The 19,300-nt window shown below is 45.0% G+C and overlaps 1 protein-coding gene across 1 annotated transcript; it reads right to left on the bottom strand.

Moving 5' to 3' along the window:
• Nucleotides 1-2,214: 2,214 nt before the first annotated feature.
• LOC130457235 (transmembrane protein 92-like) lies at nt 2,215-8,458 on the bottom strand. Its single transcript, XM_056816909.1, has 5 exons — nt 8,354-8,458; nt 6,572-6,594; nt 4,949-5,023; nt 4,564-4,771; nt 2,215-2,987 (listed from the first exon to the last, which is right to left on the bottom strand). Exons 1-5 carry the CDS (start codon nt 8,429-8,431, stop codon nt 2,868-2,870), a joined length of 504 nt encoding a protein of 167 aa, XP_056672887.1. The 5' UTR covers nt 8,432-8,458; the 3' UTR covers nt 2,215-2,867.
• Between the last annotated feature and the right edge of the window lie 10,842 nt (nt 8,459-19,300).

Below are 19,300 nucleotides of genomic sequence, written 5' to 3'. Positions count from 1 at the left end.
GATGATAATAGCACCTACCTCACACAGTTGTTACGGTCAAATTGTTGGCCCTTTGTTTTTGAAGCAGATCAATGACATCAGGAGAGAGATGTTTTGACTTGTTCCCAAATTGGATTTAAGTGAGACAGAATTGTACAAAGGCATCAACTTCACTCTCTGTCCCAGTCATCAAAGTCCAGTGGCAGGACAAAAGGAAGATGGTCTGGGATCCGGTGGATGACTGTGGCATCTTTGACATCCTGCCAAGCTTGGACACTCTATCACACCTTCTCCAGCTGCCTTCATGACCACTGTTCTTACTTGCCCATTTGGCCGGGGAAAAGCCTCCATATGTTTGGGGGTAGACACTCCCCTAATTCACCAATGGCTTGAGGCTTATTGGTTCAGTCCACCCATCACAGAGGGTTTCACCAGCAGGTAGCCTCTGTGCCTCCTACAATTTCTTGGAGCCACAGATCAGTTAGATGACTGGCAGACACCAAAGGTGGATAAGCAAGCTCCTAAAAAGGATTGGGGATCCCTCACCCCAGAGGTGCTCATTTTCCCTTAATATCTTATATACCCATAAGGTCCAGTAAGTGGCATAAGTACAGTGCCTAGCACATAGTAGGCACCATGTAAATGCTATTAATAATTGGGCGAACATTAAGAGCCCAAGGGAGTCACTTTTACTTCACCTACCTAAAACTTCTCAGATTACATTTTGTCTTCAGAATCAAGGAGATGGCCAGAATGACTGAGGGGGCCACTTTATGAGCAGATGCCAAGGAGTCACTGTAGGTGCCATGCATGAACTGTGAGTGGCTCCCATGGGTACTGGAGATTAGTAGGGAGGGGAATGTGGTGGGCTGAGCATAAGCCAGTACACTTTCATGCTCCCTTCTCTTCTCCAGATCTCTGGGGATCTTTGGCATGATGGGGTCCTACCCTCATTGCTCTTCTGAGTTCATCTTCCTGCTCTGGGGGATGGGATAACTAAGAGGGCAGCATCCCTTAGGGCAAGGCGATATGGGCTGCCGGCAATGTGTCCCAATGGGCTACAGGGTAATGTGGCACCATCTTCCCCACCATTGAAGTATACTTCTCTCCCAGCCCCAAATTCAGATGCCAGTCATGCAGCAGCTGGGGACTAGGCTCTTTTCTGTCCACACCTGGGCCAGGGTATGGTAATGTGCCTCCAATTTTCCAGGGCTTGGCACTTCTGGACATTAATGTTCAATAAAGGAAAAATGTCTTTTCCCTCCCCACTCCCTTGACTATGCTCTTTCCTCCAAAGTAGGGATTTTTTAAACCTGTTGGTCTTAGGACTCTTAAAATCTTTCTTTCTTTCTTTTTTAAACCTTCTGTTTTAGAATCAATCATGTGTATTTGTTCCAAGGCAGAAGGGTGGTAAAGGGTAAAGGGGTAAAAGGGGGTTAAGCTTTGGGTTACACAGTTAGTGTCTGAGGCCAGATTCCTATTTCTTGGTCTGGCTCTCAACCCAGAGCCAGCTAGATGTACCTACCCCCTTTTATACTCTTAAATAAAAGGAATGAAGTCCCCCCTCCTAAATTCATCACTATTTGCTATATTACAATTTAAATTATCTTAAGTGTTATGAAAATAGTCTTGATCTTATAATTCTCTAGAAAGGGGGTGAAAAATCCTAAGGGGTCCCTGAACCACACTTTGGGAACCTCTGCTCTAATGGCTTAACTTCTCTTTTTGGGGTGAGCTCTGCCAATCAGATGGGTGGCTTGGGGCCAAGGTTTGAGAGTCTCAGGGGCAGAAACAACTAGGTCTGAGGTTGGTGACAGAAATGGAAGGCAATCTCCCTACCCAACCCAGTGTAAAAGAATTCAAACGTTTGCTGGGTGTGTCAGGTCAAGATCTCCCTTTCCAGTGGGTCCATTTTCTCTTCCCTCCCTTTTTCCACTGTGAAAGCTGCCCCCCTCCAGTCCGGGGCTTCTTCCCTCTCCTCCTCCTCCCAACCTGTTTCCCTCTCTCAATCCAATTCGTCATTCCCCCCACCCCCTACCCTGGAAATCTAGGACATCTACTGGGTGGGGAAGGGATGCTGAGATAATTTGAGTCAGAGAAGGTCATTGTACTCTGCCGCTAGGTCCTCTCGGCTTACTTGGGCAGCAGGGAGTTCCCTGTCCTGCTCTAGCTCCGGGTCATGCCACCCACACCCCGATCTCCAGCGGCAAGAAGAAACAGAAATGAACCGGTATGAACCCTGCTGATTATTTACTGCTCCTTGACATGCCTGCCCCTTTCCTCTTCCCCCAACCCTTTTCTCTTCCCCAGCTGCCCAGGGTCAAAAGTCTTTTGAATTCCTTTATAGTATGCAATTTACTTTACATTAAAGAGTAATTCTGCCCAGGAAAACCCATAGGTAGGAGGCAAGGCTTTAACCAAGGGAATGGCTCTCTAATGGTGGAACTCCAGCCATTGTAGAACAGCAGGCGAGGCATGTCTTCTTTCTGCCAGAGGACGTCTCTGCTTAGACTTACTTAGAGCCTCCCACCCAACCTCCAAGCACACACAAAAAACCCCAAGAGATTACGGCCAGGATCTCAGCCCACTCCTCCTGAAGTTGGGGAAAAGGGAGGAAGGATCTCTTCCCACCTGCAGAATCTTCCTTTCGGCATTCAGGGACAGGCAATCATCCAGCCTCTTCTCAGGTGTATCAAGTGTCAAAGAGAGCCATCTTTCTGAACACGAGCCGAAATCTGCCTCTCTCCCTCCATCGGTAAAGCTTGAGGAGGAGAGGATTCCTAGCCCAAGGAAGGCCCAGAGCCCCTAGGAGTGAGGACATGCTCGAATAGGCAAAGGCAAGGACGGGAAATAAATTAAGGGTCAGCTCCTAGGGCGTCCCCAGGGCTTTAGAAGGCCGGGTTGACGATCCCTCCGTGGGTACTCTGAGTGGTCACAATAGGTGTGGGGCTGTAGGGTGGAGGCGGCTCCCTGGGAGGTGGTGGACACGGGACTGGCTTCTGAATGACCTGTGGGGAGGAGAGCACAGGGTTTTCTGTCCAGTCAGGGCCTTCTACTCTCCCTGCCCCTTCCCCATATTGACTCCTAGAGTCTGGAGCCAGGGGAAGTAGCAGGAGCTCACCCCTGCCTCCTTCTCATCTGAAATAAGGACAAGGAAGATGGCACCCGAGGCCATGGAGAGTTGGAAGGGGCCTTACCTCTCTAAGGCCGAGATGATCTATCTAGAATCAAATCTCTCATTTCAGAGATAAGAAAAAGTAAATTTCCCCAAGAAGCAAGAACAGGTTTCAAACCATGGTCTTCTGAATCCTAAAATTCAGTGTGCTTTCCACTACCTAAGAGGGTGCTTGTTGGGTGTGGGAGAGAATGATCTAGAAGGGACATGATTTATGGGCGCCGGTGACAAGGGTTCCCAACCTTTTATGGTCCGTCCCTGTTGTCCTTTGCAGTGAATCTACCCATATCCCCTTTTTCACATGAAAGAAAATAAACTCTATAGTTCTCTCTCTCTCTTCTCTCTTTTTTTTAACCCTTGCATTCTGTCTTAGAATTAATTCTAAGTTCTTCTTGGTTCTAAGTTCTAAAGAAGAGTGCCAAGAGATTAGGCAAGTGACCTACCCAGGGTGACATAGCTAGTGAGTGTCTAGAGCTAGATTTGAATCCAAGTCCTCCTATCTCCAGGCCCGGTGCTCTCTATCCACTGAGCCATCTAGTCATTCCTGATTCTATAGAGTTTACTGTACACATACACACAAGGCATTTTGGAACTGTCAACTAAAAACCACTTTGGAACTTGTGGAATAGTTTCAGTAGGATATATAGTTACTTGCCAAATATTCACCATAACCTTGTGACAAGTTTTGTGTACACAACCCAGGCTGGGAAACCCCTGAAGGTATAGAGAGGCAGAGCATAGGATCATAGACTGCAGTGGAAAGCATTTTAGAATAGTAATAGCTAGTACTTAAAAAAGAAGTTTACAAAGCACTTTACAAGTATCTCATATGACCCTCCCACCAACCCTGTGAAGTGTCACCCCCATTTTACAGATGAGAAAATGGAGACAAACAGAGGTAAAGTGACTTGCACAGTCCAGTTGTACTTGAACTCAGGTTTTTATGAATCTAAATCCAATCCATTATCAACAGCACCACCCAGCTGTCCCCAGAAATTATCTAAACTTAAAATTTTATTTTAAAAATATTTTTCCAGGGTTACATGATTCTTCTCATCTCCCTCCCCTTTTCTGAAGCTGCAATTCTACTGGGTTATATGTATGCTATTATTATTTTAATACTTAAATTTTACTTCATTTTAATATTATTTTTTCAGGGTTACATGATTCTTGTCTCCCTCCCTCCTCCCAAGGTTGACAATTCTCCTGGGTTAACATATATTATTAGTATTTTAATTTATTTAAATTGTTTTCCATGGTTACTTGATTCTTCTTGTATCCCTCCCTCTAGAAATTATTTAGACTATCCATCTAATCTTGTGGAGAAGAAAAACAAGACCCAGTCAACCCTTGTTGCCTCTCCCATGCCTTATGCAAAGAATGGACACGAGTGGGAATCAAGGACTCACCTCGCTGTAGGGGGGTGGGAGTCCAAAGGGGGCAGGTGCTGGAATGTCAGAGGGCCTCGAATGGTTACTGAAGGACACTGCTATGGGCACCTCTCGCTGAGACGAGGAGGGCTCCGACTCCGAGACCACACAAGCTCGGCACAAACGCTTGGACAGGCCACAGATGCAGAGGAGAGGTATGATGACCAGGAAGCTGATGACAAATGTCCTGGGGGAGCAGGAAGATTGACATCATGATCCTCCTTGCAAATTCCCCTCCCTTCCCCTTTCTACAGCCCCTAAGGGTACCTCCCTGTGTTACCAGCAGGGCCCATCCATCTCTCTCAGGAGGCCAGGGACAAGATACCTTTGGGCATGGCCATAAAATGCCTCCCATGCTTCTCACCTCATGGGGCCAGAGAAATGTTCTGTCTTCACACAGCAGCTTTCACCACAGCACTCAAACCCTTCGGGGCATAAGCTAGCACAGGAGAGAGGGAAAGGTGATCCCTTTTGGTCAAAAAAGATCCCAGATCTGAGTGGGGCCCCCTTTCCCATGAAACAGTAAGCAATGTCTTGCTGGGCAAGTCTCTCTCTCTCTGTCTCTCCCTCCATCACTCTGTCTGTCTCTCCCTCCCTCCTTCTCTCTGTCTATCTTTATCTGTCTGTCTGTCTGTCTGTCTGTCTCTCTGGTTAGAGCAAACCATTTCTGTTCTGTCTTACGGAATATTAGAAAGGGGTCTGCCTGGGGGATGAGGAGAAAGACCAAAAGAACCAGGATCTAATCATTACTCTGTTGTTCAGTTGTTTTCACTCATGTCTGACTCTTCATGACCCCATCTGGGGTTTTCTTGGCAAGGATACTAGAATGGTTAGACATTTCCTTCTCCTGCTCATTTTACATATGAGGAAATTGAGGCCAATGTGGTAAAGTGACTTGCCCAGGATCACATAGCTAGTGAGTATCTGAGGCCAGATTTGAATTCAGTTCTTCCCAGGTTCAGTGCTCTATCCACTGTGCCACCTCACCGCCCAAATCACGACTCTGCCACTTACTAATTATATGGTCCTGGGTAGTTTATTTTTTCTATGAGACTCAGCTTCTTTATCTCTAAAATGGGGATAACAATTTCCACCCTGCCCACCTCACATGGTGATGAGATAATTAACAGAAGCAAATCTATTTTATAAATGGAGACCGTTATGTATAAAAGTAAAAGCTTATATACATATATTAGGCCCATTGGTCCTACTAAACAGCAATGAACACGACTAATTAACTCCCCCTGAAAGAGAATCCCTGGGTTTGGAGAATGTATGCAATCTGGAGGGTGTTAAAGTGCTTAAGATCTGCTCCAGCCCTTCTATTCCATTCTTCCACTGGGGGTCCCTGAAACATATATTCTAATTTATTTTGGTATAGTATAAGTGGCTTAGAAAGGGTATATGACCTTGGGAGAGTCATTTTACCCAGCATCATCCAGTGGAATAATGCTTTCAGCACCAAAGGAGGTGGTGATGTTATCACTCAGTTTGTTTTCTACAAATTCCACAGAAGAGAAAGCTAAGCCAAATAGATCTCAGGAAGGATTTTTTTTTTCAAGGGGAAGGATGTAGGTGGCAGGCGAAGGCAGGCAGGGGTACAGTCTTATTATTATTATTATTATTTTAAACCCTTATCCGCTGTCTTAGAATCCAAACTAAGTATCAGTTCCAAGGCAGAAGAATGGTAATGGCTAGGCAAGTTGGGTTAAGTGACTTGCCCAGGGTCACACAGCTAGGAAGTGTCTGAATCAAGATTTGAAACCAAGACCTCCCATTTCCCCACTTAGCTGTCCCCAATTCCAAATCAATTGGTTTTCCCATTGTAATCACAGTTCTGGGAACTTGTGGTAAAAGACCAATCTATGAAAGGGGTAAAAGAGAAGTCCAATTGGGCCTTTTTGCCTGGAAACTCCAAACTCTCATAGTCTTCCCCTTCTTCTCTAGAGGAGAAGGAAAAAAGAAGCATCCAGATGTCCATACTTACAACACTTGACATCCACCAGATACCTAGGGAGAAAAGAAACCAGGGTTAAGAGGCATTAGGAGTGGAGGGTATAAAGAGGTTACGCATCAATATTTATTTTATTTTTTAAACTTAAACCCTTACTTTCCACCTTAGAACCAATACTGTGTATTGGTTCCAAGCCAGAAGAGAGGTAAGGGCTAGGCAAAGGGGGGGTTAAGTGACTTGGTCAGGGTCACCCAGCTAGAAAGTGTCTGAGACCAAATTTGAACCCAGGATCTCCAGTTTCTAGGCCTGGCTCTCAATCCACTGAGCTACTGAGCCACCCCCCAACATATATTTCTTAAGGCACACATTTACCAGGGCAACAAATATTTATGAAGGTGCTGGGGTTACAAAGAATGAACCCTCCTCCCCTACTTAGGATATTCTATGCTAGTGGGAGAATGGCACAATAAGACTCATTAAAAGTGTAAATTGGGATCCACAGCATCCCCCTCATGGAACTAGAGCTCCTTGGGAGAAATGGCTGCCCCAATCTTCAGCTTCCCTTCCCTACCCCCCCCCCCCATGGTCCTACTTCATTTCTAATCGGCAGCATCTTCCCACCAGCCCAGGGGAGTTCTGGGAACACCAGGGCATAATCGGGAGACAAAGCTCCATCTTGCCTCAGGGGTTGGGTCCCATAGCCACAGTTTACCTGGTTAAATAAAAAAGTCCAACTAATAATTACAGCGATCTGACTTACATGGCCAATAACGCAGAAGATATAAAAGAAAATAACTGGGGAGATGTTTCTCTCCAGTTAAAAGCCTTAAAGCAATGCTACAGAATTTGAACACATAGCCTCTGGGAAAGGGGAGCCGGGGACTGAGTGAATCACTAAGGTGGGATCCAGGGACGTAGAAAAAGCCAACATCTCTCCAAATCCCAAAGTCCCCAGAAACAGTAAGCCACGGAACTAGGGACAGAACCCCACAAGTCCGGCAAAAAGGTGGGGGGTGGAAAAGACTCCCACCAAGTCTCAGATCTCTAGAGCCCCCCCCCCCAGTAATTAACATGACTAAAGGTGGCAGGATGAATGAATTCCCATTTGGGGATCAGAAAAAGGACCCCGGTTTCCGGACCTCAAGGCACTTTATTCATTCCGATATCTCTTTGGCTTCCAAGGTTTTCCCCGATTGCAAATGAAGGTCCGAGGGATTTGGAATTCTCCAAGTTGCCCCAGGGCTTCACAATCCTCAATCAAAGACACCACCCAAATCCCCAAACCGTAGTGTGGGAGACTAGACAAGGTGGGGGTGGGGAAGGGTAAAATGAGTTCGAATCCTATTTTAACCTCTGGAATAGGTCTAGGCTTAACTTTTCCACTAGATCAAGTGGAGAAACAAATGTACAGAGAAGCGCCGAGACTTCTCCAAGGTCACACGGTACAAGGGGAGTAGTCTCGGAGGATCCCGGTCCAACGTCCTCAGTTACCCCCTAGGTCTTCGGCATGGATATGAAGAAGAAAATCTAGAAAGAGTAAGGCCAGCGGAATATTGGGGTCAAAACCCCCTCTGAGACCTCGGGGCACTCGGATGGAGAAGGGAAGGAGGAGGGGAGTGCCATTTACCCTCACCTCTAAATTCCTGCTTCTCTTCCCTTGGTAAAACACACACCTACTCCATTCTCAATAGCTTCCAACACTCTTACCTGGTAGCTGAAAGTAAGGGTCGGATCCCCGGTGTTTGACCCGCCCCCCGCCGCTTGAACAACGGCACCCCTTATCTCCCCCTTATCCTTCTCCCTCCAAATCCTCACCTGTTGGAGACCTGCCAAGATGCTAAGAAGCAGCCTGGGCAAGAAGTTGGGAAGGCTAGCGACCCAGGAGCGCGGCATCCTGGGCTAGTAGACTCTGTCTACCAGCTTCCGTGTATTGGGGGGGGGGGGGGGGAAGGAGGTAGGGCTAGCACCTCCCTCCACTTTCTGCAGCAGGCCCAGGAAAAGGGGGCGGAGTCAATACAATGGTTATGGGCTGGTCCGAGATCCCCGAGGGGGAGGGAGAAAATTTTATGACTGCTGGGCAATCTAGAAGACCCGGGTTCAAATCCGAACTACAAAGTTTCCTAGTGTGAGCCTGGGATGGTGGCTCCACGTCTCTGTGCCCTACGATTCCTATAAAAATATAAATTACAGACAAGCGGTTAACTGGCCTCTGTGCAGGAGACTTTCCACACCGGGACATTGATCATTTTGACGATCTGGTTAACAAAAAAAGGCTTACAGAGTTTTGACTTCCCGTCCTCCTTCCCTCCCTCCCTCCAATTCAGTGCATTTAAACTAGTATTTTTAAACGCCTACTATGTGCCAGGCACAGTGATAGGTCCTGGAGATTTGTTGTCCAGTCTTTTTTCCGACTCTAGGTGACTCCATTTGGGATTTTCTTGGCAAAGATACTCTAGTGGTTTGCCATTTCCTTCCCCAGCTCATTTTACTGATGAGGAAACTGAGGCCAAGCAGGGTTAAGTGACTTGCCCAGGGTCACACAGCTCATAAATATCTGAGGCTAGATTTGAATCCAGGAAGATGTGTCTTCCCCACTTCAGCCCATGGTATTCTGTCTACTTGCACCCCCTAGCTGTTCATTCATTTTTGGAAGTTTTTCCTGACAGCAGGCCTCATTTGGTCTCTTTGTAACTTCCACTATTGGTTCTTGTATGGCCCTCTGGTGTCAAACAGAAGACTAATTTTTCTCCTATATCACAGACTCTCAGATATTTGAATGCAGCTATCATGTTCTCTCCTTAGTCTCTTCTCCAGTCTAAATATGCCCAGTAGTTTCTTGAACTGATTTTTAGATGTCATGGACACAAGGCCCTATGCTATGATGGCTTCCCGTCTCTGGACACTAACTTATTGATATCCTTCAAAAACTGTGGTACCCAGAACAACAAAATCTTCCAGATGAAATCTGACAAAGGGTAAAGGACAGTGGAACCTTTTTATTCCTATACCCTCTTTTTTTAAACCCTTATCTTCTGTCTAGGAATCAGTACTATATATTGGTAAGGGCTAGACAAAGGAGGAGGAATGACTTGCCTAGGATCACACAGCTAGGTCATATTTGAACCCAGGACCTGGCTTTCAATCCACTGAGCCATGCAAGCTCCCATACTCTCTTAGTAAAGCCCAAGATCAGATTTGCTTTTTTGGCTGCCATATCCTACTGATAACTCATAATGAGCTTGAAATACTCTAAGCTCCACAGATTTTTTTCAGAACAATTACATTCAATCCATATTTCCAACATCTCATACTTATGATTTTTTGAACCTAAGAAATACTTACATTTATATTTATGATCCATATTGAATTTCATCTTTTTGCTGTTGTTCAGTCTTTTCTGTTGCGCCTGACTCTTCATGACTTCATTTGGGGTTTTTTTGGCAACAGTACTAGAGTGGTTTGCCGTTTCATTCTCCAGCTCATTTTACAGGTGAGGAAGCTGAGGCAAACAGGATTAAGTGACTTACCCAGAGTCTCACAGCTAGGAAATATTGGAGGCTAGATTTAAACTTAGGTCTCCCTGACTCTAGACCCAGCATTCTATTTAACCTACAGTCTAGTCCATCAAAATCCTTTTGGTTCTTGACTTTGTCATCTATTGTGTTAAGGACCCTTCACAGCTTTGTCTGATCAAGAACTTTGATGAGATCTAGGTCTTTACCTAAGTTACTGATAAAAATGTTGAACATTCTGCTGCTAAGCATAGATCTCTGGGTTCCTTCTCTGGATACCCCTTGCTGGGCTGACATTGGACATTAATGACTACTTTGAGTTTAGCTCAGCAATCATTCTAAATTCCATTTGACTATATTATTTTTATCCATATCTATCCTTTCCTAAAAAAATAATATGAAATGTTTTATGCTTTGCCAGAATTTAGGTAACTATATTTATAGAATTTATTTATTTATAGAATTCCCTTCACCTATCAGTTTAGTAATCCTGTCCAAAAAAGAAATGGGGTTAGGTTGGCATGCCTGGTTCTTGAAGAAGCTGTTGCTGGCTTTTAAAAATCACTCTTTCCCTTTCTAAATATTTCCCAAACTTCTCTTTAATGATTTGTTCTAGAATTTCCCCAGGAATTGGTTTCAAGCTTACTACCCTATAATTTATAGACTCTTTTTCTTTCTTTTTTGAAAATTGGGACTCTCATTTTCCATATCCAATATCTTTGACTGGTTCAGGGATAATATCAGTTACTTCTTTCAGAACCTAAAGATATTGTTCGTTAAGGATCAACAGGTGCTTTCTTACTATTTCCTTATTTAGCTTGGGTATTAACTAACTTTTTGTTAGTGATTTTTATTCTATTTCCAGATCATTCTCTTTTGCAGAGAAACAAAGTAGAGCAAGAACTGAGCAACTTTGCCTTTGCTCTGCTGTTGGTTATTGTCCCATCCACATCAAGCAAAGGTCCTATCCCTTCTTTGATCTTCTTTTTTCTCCTAGTAAGACTAAAAACACTTTTGTTGGCTGAAACTTCTCTTGACTGCCTCAGTTCATTCTGAGCTTAGTATTCATTTTTACAGGATTTCATGCTTTTATATTCACCCTCTATTGCTAAATTTCATTTTCACCTTCTGTACATTTCCCCCCTAAAATCTCAGTTGGTTAGTGAGTTCCTTGCACATTTACATCAGTCTCTTCAGAAAAATCCCATTTTCTTCCTCATCAGGATTGCTTCCATTTGTGTCTACAGAACATCTTCATTCTTAAATGTCTTCCAACCCTCTGAGAATGATTTCCTCTTAAACATTTTAGTCTATGGGATCCTATCTATCTTTTCTCCAAATCCTTTAAAATGTGCTTCCTCTAAGTTTAGGGTTCATGTAAAACTATGCTCTGATTTCCTCTCCTCTGCCACAAACTTGTGGATGGAGTGGTCATTTCCTTTTTAGACCCCATCATTTCTACCCCAGCAACCAGTTTCTCAGATCCAGAATTCTATTTCCCTTTGCTGGTTCCTTTAAAATCTTAGAGTTTTAAAGACAAGTTTTAAAAGACAAGAAAGGTCACAATGTTATTAACTGACATGCTTTTGGCAGAAAGAGAAAGCTCTAGAAAAAGGCTGGAATTTGAAATCCCTGGCCCCCCTACTATTCCATACTGCTGTGATAAGCATATAGTCTGTTTCTTGAATTCTTCATCTATTACTCCTTTCTGCTCAGATGGTCTGTAGTACAAACTCCAGTGACTACATCGCTTCTGTTCTCCCTTTTTAACTTTCACCCAAATACATTCTATCCTGTATATTTATGTATATTAAAAAACCCTTACCTTTAAAACCCTACCAGTAATGTGTATTGGTCCTAAGGCAGAAGAGTAGTAAGGGCTAGGCAAGTGGAGTTAAGAGACTTGCCCAGGGTCACACAGCTAGGAAGTATCTGAGGCTAGATTTGAACCCAGAACCTCCCATCTCTAGGTCTGGCTCTCAATTCACTGAGCCACCTAGCTATTCCCCCAAATAAAGTATGTAAAGCCATAATTCACTTTCTGGGGACTTTGAGCCAGGAAAGTCTCAGTATTTGGTAGAGGGGGTTGGAATGGAACAAATCTGAATTCCATGGAGGTAGACTAGAAGAATGGTAAATCTTGGCACAGAGCCTTGGGCTACTCCCAATAGGTTAGGGAAGCGAGACAAGGCAGGGTTGTGGAAAGAACATTAAATATGTATCCATAAGACTTAGGTTCAAATCTCACCTCTATTGGGGATCTGCTACCCCATGTAACTTTGGACAGGTTTATCCATCCTCATCTCTGGGTCGTTATTTGCTCATCTGTGACGTGGACTTGGAACAGAAGATCTGTGAGGCAGATCTTTTTTGCCTCCAAATCCTATGGTCAATCAATTCATTCCCTTCATCCCTTCCACTTATTTTCCTCTCTGCAATGATCAAATTTAACCGATAGGTGTCAGCAGTGTCTAGCGTAGATCGCCCAAGCGTAGAGTTTAGGAGTGAGGAAATGATTGGAAAAGGAGGGTAGGTTGACCGTCCAGCTTTCCAGATTAACCGTAAAACTCGCCTTCCTTTCCCAACTCTCATGTTCATAAGATGCCCAAAGCTGAAGACGTCTTGGAAATCATCTTGTCCTTAGGGCCCCGCTGCAAACTCAAGTCTCTAAAACGCTTACTTTCCATTTGAACCCTGCCTGCTCTCGGGGAAGTTGGGGAGCAGGACAGAGCCTGGGATTCCAGTGGAAGGGGTGGCTTGAGTTTGCTAGCTGCTGTTGGGGCCAGAGGAGCTGAGGCAAAGAGAAGATAAGCGATGAGGAGTAAGAGAGAGCCAGAGAAAAGCCAAGAGCCCAACAGAGAGAGATTGTTGGGGAGTGGGAAAAGTGCCTGGTCTTGGGGTCAGATGATCTTATATATAAATATATAAACTAGAAAGTATATATATATATACATTGTTCTATATAAATATATAATAAAATTATATAATAACTTAAAAAGAAAAACAAATATAATAACAAGTATATAATCAATAAAATGTAATAATATATAAAAATAAAATTATATCATAAATATAAAAATAAATAAAATAACTATAAATGTATATGTTTATCTGACTGTAAGCAAGTCTCTGAACCTTTCTTTGTCCCAGAATCTTCTGGAAAAAGAGGCTTGGAGTAAAGTCCCTTCCAGCTTTACATCCCATGCTGTCTTCCCATCCATCAGATATCCTTTTGCTACCTGGGCAGGACAAGGTTTACTGGGATTGATTGGAAGTAAAAGGAAAAAAATCAAGTTTGGGGAAAGGAGAAGTTGGGAATCAGGAAAGGATTTAAAAAACAATCCTTATCTCCCATTTTAGATTCAACACTGTGTATTGGTTCCAAGGCAGAAAAACTGGAAGGGCTAGGCAATGGGGGTTGCAAATCCTCCAAGCCTGGTTCTCTATCCAATGAGTCACCAAGCTACTCCCAATCAAGGTGGGATTTAAGATGCTCTCTGGCAGCATTTGGGGTTTTATATTTCTGTATCAATGTGTATTAATTCACATACCTGGGTATGATCTGAGAGGCGTCATGGTCCAGTGGTTAGGGAACTCAGCTGGGAGCTAGGAAGACTCAGCATCAAATCCTACCTCAGATACTTACTAGCTGAATCTCTCTGGGCCTCAGTTCCTTCATCTGTAAAATGGGAATTTTGTACTAGATGGCCACTGAGGTCCTTTTCAGCTCTAAATTTATGATCCTATCCTCTTTCCAGATCTCCCATCTCTTTTCCTCTGTGATTCTTTGCCTCTCCCTTTCTGAAACTGTTTCTCTTCAGGTGGAAAACATTTTACAACCAAACCCAGGTTCCAGAAAGCACAATGGCTGTGAGGTTTAGTGCCACCCTTCCCTTCAACAGAATCAAAGCTCCAGGGTTTGTCACTGTCTTCCCTTGTTTCTCCCCATCCCTCCTCCTCCACAGCTCCTTGGCCACCCAAGCAGGGTCTTGGGGGCTGGAGCATTAAAGGGGGTTGAAGGTGAGAAAAGGGATGGGGAAGGGAAGGCTGTGTAACCAGAGAAAAGGATTCTAAGTCATTTTTCTGGGGAGAGTGAGCGAAACAAGGAGATTCTCTATCCTCCAGAGGAATGAAGAATAGAAGATACCCCTCACTTTTTTATAGCTCTTTTAAGGGCAAAGGTGATGGGCATTAATGAGGGGAGGCAATCAAGGTCTCAGATCCTCCTTCCTCCCCCCTGAATATTCTCAATATACTCCGTCTGAGGTCTGGGTGGAGAGTATATGTGTCTGTGTCTATGTGTATATATATATGTGCATCAGGGGAAAAATGGGGGCTGATCTCAGATGTTTCCTCTTCTTTTCCTTCCTGTGAATGGGGAAGAGAACAGGAGTGGGGAGGGGGGAGGGATGGACAGTGGGTGGTCCTAACTCGAGCCAAGAACACCAGGCCCTGTTGTCCAGTTCTGGCCTCAAGGGTCCCCCAAATTCCTAGAAGATGAGGTCAGAACTAGTAGGGGGTGGACTCTGGTGGCTCTGGGCAGAGGGACAGACAGGCTCCTCTTGTCAGAAGGAAGAGCAGAGGGGGGGCCTGATGGCCCAAGTGGGTCTTCCACAGCTGAACCCTCTCTTCAGCTGTGACCTCAACCTTGGGTATTAGAGAAGGGAAGACGCCAAGAGGGACACCCAACGGCTTCATCTAAGTCTTTTTTCTTTTCTTTCTCTAGTTTCACTTTCAGAATTGTGTCTGGTACTTCCTTGGAGAAACCCAGCATGAATGTCTTCGAATCATCGCTTCTTTCCCTAATCACACAGGAATACTTCTAATTATTATTACATACAGTATATATAATATTAACAAATACAAATTAATAGCATAAATACTGAGGATTTGGGGAGGGGGGAGGTTGTTTGTCTGAAAGGGATTGGCATCATGAAATCCTGGTTTGGCTTTTTCCAGCCCAGGTGTCTGTTCCTCCTGGGAACTCCCAAATAACCTGGTCCCTGGCATCCACCCCTTTAGTGGCAGAGAAACAGCCGAGAGATGGGGTCAGATCGCTATCTGCCTGGGCACCCCCATAAGGCCAGGCCTTGGGGCAGAGTGGCCAAGACCCCCCATCACAAATGTTGCTCCCTATTGCTTAGCTGTTTGGTTGTTTCCATTGTGCCCAACTCTTCAAGACTCCATTTGGGATTTTCTTGGCAAAGATACTGGAGAGAATAAAGAAGACGGTCTTATAGGCGACCAAGATGATCCTTGAAAGGGATTAGGGATTCCAAAGGGCAAATGTGAAAGGAAGAACATTCCAGGCAAAAGCCCAGAGATGGGAAATAGAATGTCATATATGAAGAAATGGAGAAACACAACTAGAATAATAGATGCTTATGTCACTATAGATAAAATCTAGTAGGATGTGTCTCAAGAGAAGCTGCAGGGCAAATATTCTCATTTGTCCTCCCAGCTAGGAAACTCATCTTCTTGAATTCAAATCTAATCTCAGACACTGAGTAGCCATGTGATCCTGAGCCAGTCACTTTGCCCTGTTTGCCTCAGTTTCCTCATCTGTAAAATGACCTGGAGAAGGACATGGTAAACCACTCCAGTATCTTCACCAAGAATGTGGGCCACCAAGAGTCAGACAATTAAAAAATAAGTTTAAAAAATTAAGATAAAACATAAAATTTGTTACATTAAATACAAAATACAAAAATACAAAAAAAAATCTGTGCCAATTCTTTATCAGCACATTCTTGTCCTTCCCTAAATTATGTTACATTTATTTTGTATTTAATTAATTTTATTTGTATTGAATAATTTGGTAATTAATTATCTATGTGCATATTTTCCCTCCATCCCCTCCTCCAATTCTTTCCCCTCAGCTGAATTCAGATTCCTTGAGGACAGGAAAGGTTTTAGGGTTGTTTTTGTTTTTGTTTTTTGTTAAAATATTTAGTGCAAAGCTTACATAGTGTCTGGCATACAGAAGGTTTCCAGTCATCACTTACTGAATTGAGATGAATTCTTAAGAACATATACGTGGTATGATTCCATGGATACGTGACTGGGGTTTTGGCTTTAAAAGAACTCTATTACAAATGTGAATAATATGGAAATAGGTTTTGAACAATGACATATGTATAACCCAGTGGAATTGCTCTCTGGCTCTGGGAGTGGGGAGGGAAGAGAGGAGGGAAAGAGCATGAATTTTGTAACCATGGAAAAATATTTTAAATAAAACTAAAAAAAAAAGAAAGAACATATATGTGGCAGCTGGGTGGCTCAGTGGGTTGGGAGCCAGGCAGGTCCTGGATTCAAATCTGCCTTCAGATACTTCTTATCTCTGTGACCCTGGGCAAGTCACTTAACCCCCATTGCCTATCTCTTACCACTCTTCTGCTTTGGAGCTGTCACTTAGTACTGATTCTACATGGAAGGCAAGGGTGTGTGTGTGTGTGTGTGTGTGTGTGTGTGTGTGTGTGTGTGTGTGTTTAAGAACCTATATAATTCCATTTCACAAATGAGAAAACGAATTCCAAGTGGCTAAGATTCTTCTTTCCAAAAGACCCTCCACAGCCCAGCTGAGATAGAGCAGAGCAGTCCAGGACTCTGACGGCTTTGTGTTCTCTTGGCTCACTAGCCTCCTTGGATGCCCCCCCCCCCCCAAGTCAAAAATGATACTGATCTGCCTGGGAATTGGTGCCTGGAAGAGGTGGGAGAGATCAGCCTCGGTGGCTAACCCAATCCTCCTTCACCCCCAAATCAGACAATTCTGCCTGCCCTGGGCTTCTGCCTGCAGTTGCTGGAATTTGCCCCTAGGTGGGACAAAGGCTAGGGATAGACTCTGGACTAAAGAGGATCTTTCCAAGGTGTTTACCCAAGATGCAGGAGGCAAGGGAATCTCCCAGCCCCAGACCTCCCGTCTGCCTAGGACCTCTAGCCCCCTCTTCTCTCCTCGATGCTGCCCCACCTCCTCCTCCAGGAAGCCTGTCTGAGCCCACCCATTCAGCCCTGTTCCTCTCTCTGGGGCCCATTATCCCCCAGGCATGGATTTGTTCCATTGGAGAGCCTGTCCTCATGGCTGGGTCCATCTATGCCCTCTCTGGGTGTGGGTCCTCTCGATGCTACCAGACTGGGCAGGAACAGTGTCTTCTCTCATGTTTAATCTCTAGTACTCAGTGGAAGGAAATGAATTTGGTAGCAGAAACAAAAGCAATAGATTTATGTGAGAGGAACAATCGTGATAGCCTCCAACCTTTCTTCTCAACTCAATTGGTGGCTGCTGCTGCTGCTAGCTAACAGGGCATCGAGGTGGCTTAGTGGACAGAGAGCCAGGTCTGGAGACAGGGAGATCCTGGGTTCAAATCTGACCCCAGATACATCCTAGCTGTGTGACCCTGGGCAAGTCATTTCATCCCAATTGCCTAGTCTTTACCATTCTTCTGCCTTGGAACCAATACTTATATAAATTCTAAGACAGAAAGTAAAGGGTAAAAAAAGCTAACAAGTATATAGTACCAATGAAGGGTCATGCACTGTGCTAAGTAAGCACTTAATACTCACAATAACCCCCGATCTTATAGAGGAGGAAAGGGAGGCAGGCAGTGAGATTTGCCCCAGGTCACACAGCTAGGAAGTGTCTGAGGCAGGTTTGAACTCTAGAGGGCATCCTCTCTGGGTCCCTTTATTTTTCTGAGTCTGTTTTCTCATCTGTAAAATGAGAGGGCTGGACTAGATGGTGTCTAAGGTCCCCTCCAGCTCTAAATGCTCCCTCACCTCCCATTTCCATGAAGTCCCCTGGGTGAAGAGAATAGAATTCTGGGGCACAGTCTTTTCCTAAAGGGAGGGCTACAAGAAGCTGTTCATGCAGCCCCTTCCAACCATAAACCCGATCTAGGCTAAAGTGTTCCATACCTGCCCCCTGGGTGGTTCTAGAAGGCCTGGACCACTCTACAGAATCAGGACAAATGACCCTATTTCATATCTTGCAGCAGGATGGATGCGGGTTAGACAGCAAGAACATATGGGCTCCAGATGACTGCCGGAGCCCATCCCCTCATGAAGCCAGGCTGTGGTGGGAAGAGGGAAGGCAAGCCAGCTAACAATTAGCTGGTCAGAGAGCTCATCATCCTAATGAGTGGGTTGGAGAGGACTGGCTAAATGCTCACCTTCCCAGAGCTTAGCGGAGACAAAAATGGCATATGGGGAGCCATTATCTTCCCAAAGTGTAGGTTTCCGGAGAAAGGACCCATGGGTGGGGTAGGCAACACCTCTTAGAGGTGAGGTGGAAAGGAACAAGTTAGTGGAGCAGAAGCAAGGAGGACTGAATCTTTTGTTTCCTCTGTTCCTTTAATTCTTCTCCTGGGCCTCAGTTTCCTCTTCTGACTAGATGATCTAAGGCCCATTCCATACTTAAATCCTATAATGCCACTTCTGGCACAGAGCTCTGGAAATGAGAATCAGATGAACCAGAGAGACTGGAGCGGGCTGCGTGTCCTGAGAGTAGTAATATCCCAGGTTCTGGGAATGCCCCCAGTTCCATTCCCTGCCGCTGGCCACCCCATACATCCCCTTAGCTCCTGCCCCCTCTGTTCCATCATTCTCCTAGAGATTCTGCTTCAACGTCCCCCAGTCCCTACTCTTTCCCCTAGTGTTCCTCCCTACTCCTCCCCAATCTTCTTTAATCTTTCCCTACCAGCCCCCCTAACTCTGGTGTCAGACGATGCTGATGCTCATGAAGAGATTAACAACTGGCCTTTGAACCCTCTGCAGTGAGGCAGCTGAGGATCAGGGAGTTTAAGATCCCCCAAGGGTCTTTCCCCCCCACCCCGCCAGTTCCTTGCCTTGCTTCTCCAGCCCCTGGTCCCCGGCCGGAGGACTGCTGGATCCAGAAGAAAATGATTGTTTGTGGGGTGAATTCTAGGGCCCCCCATGTGTGAAAGGACCCTGAAATGAACATGGGTTGCAAGAGGATTGTGGCTAGACTTCAGAAGAAGATACAGACTGTAGGGGAGATGGGAGCCCAGCGAGATCCAAGCTGGGGGTGGTGTCTCTCCTGGCTGAGGATCCTTAAAATTCAGAATAGGCCCTGAGATGAGGGTGGTCTTAGAGGCAGGGGATTGCATGAGATGACCTCTTAGGACCCCTTTCCTGCTTCAGACCAAAGTCGGGGAGGGGGAGGGGGACTGTGGTTGGCATGGGATGTTCCTGCAAATAATCACCCTGCAGAGATCCAAGGGTCCCTGCAATTAAT

Source organism: Monodelphis domestica, chromosome 2 (genome assembly GCF_027887165.1).
Source record: "Monodelphis domestica isolate mMonDom1 chromosome 2, mMonDom1.pri, whole genome shotgun sequence".
NCBI lineage: Eukaryota > Metazoa > Chordata > Mammalia > Didelphimorphia > Didelphidae > Monodelphis > Monodelphis domestica.
Note: the sequence above shows the minus strand (reverse complement) of the source record. Positions and strands in the feature narration are given on the sequence as shown.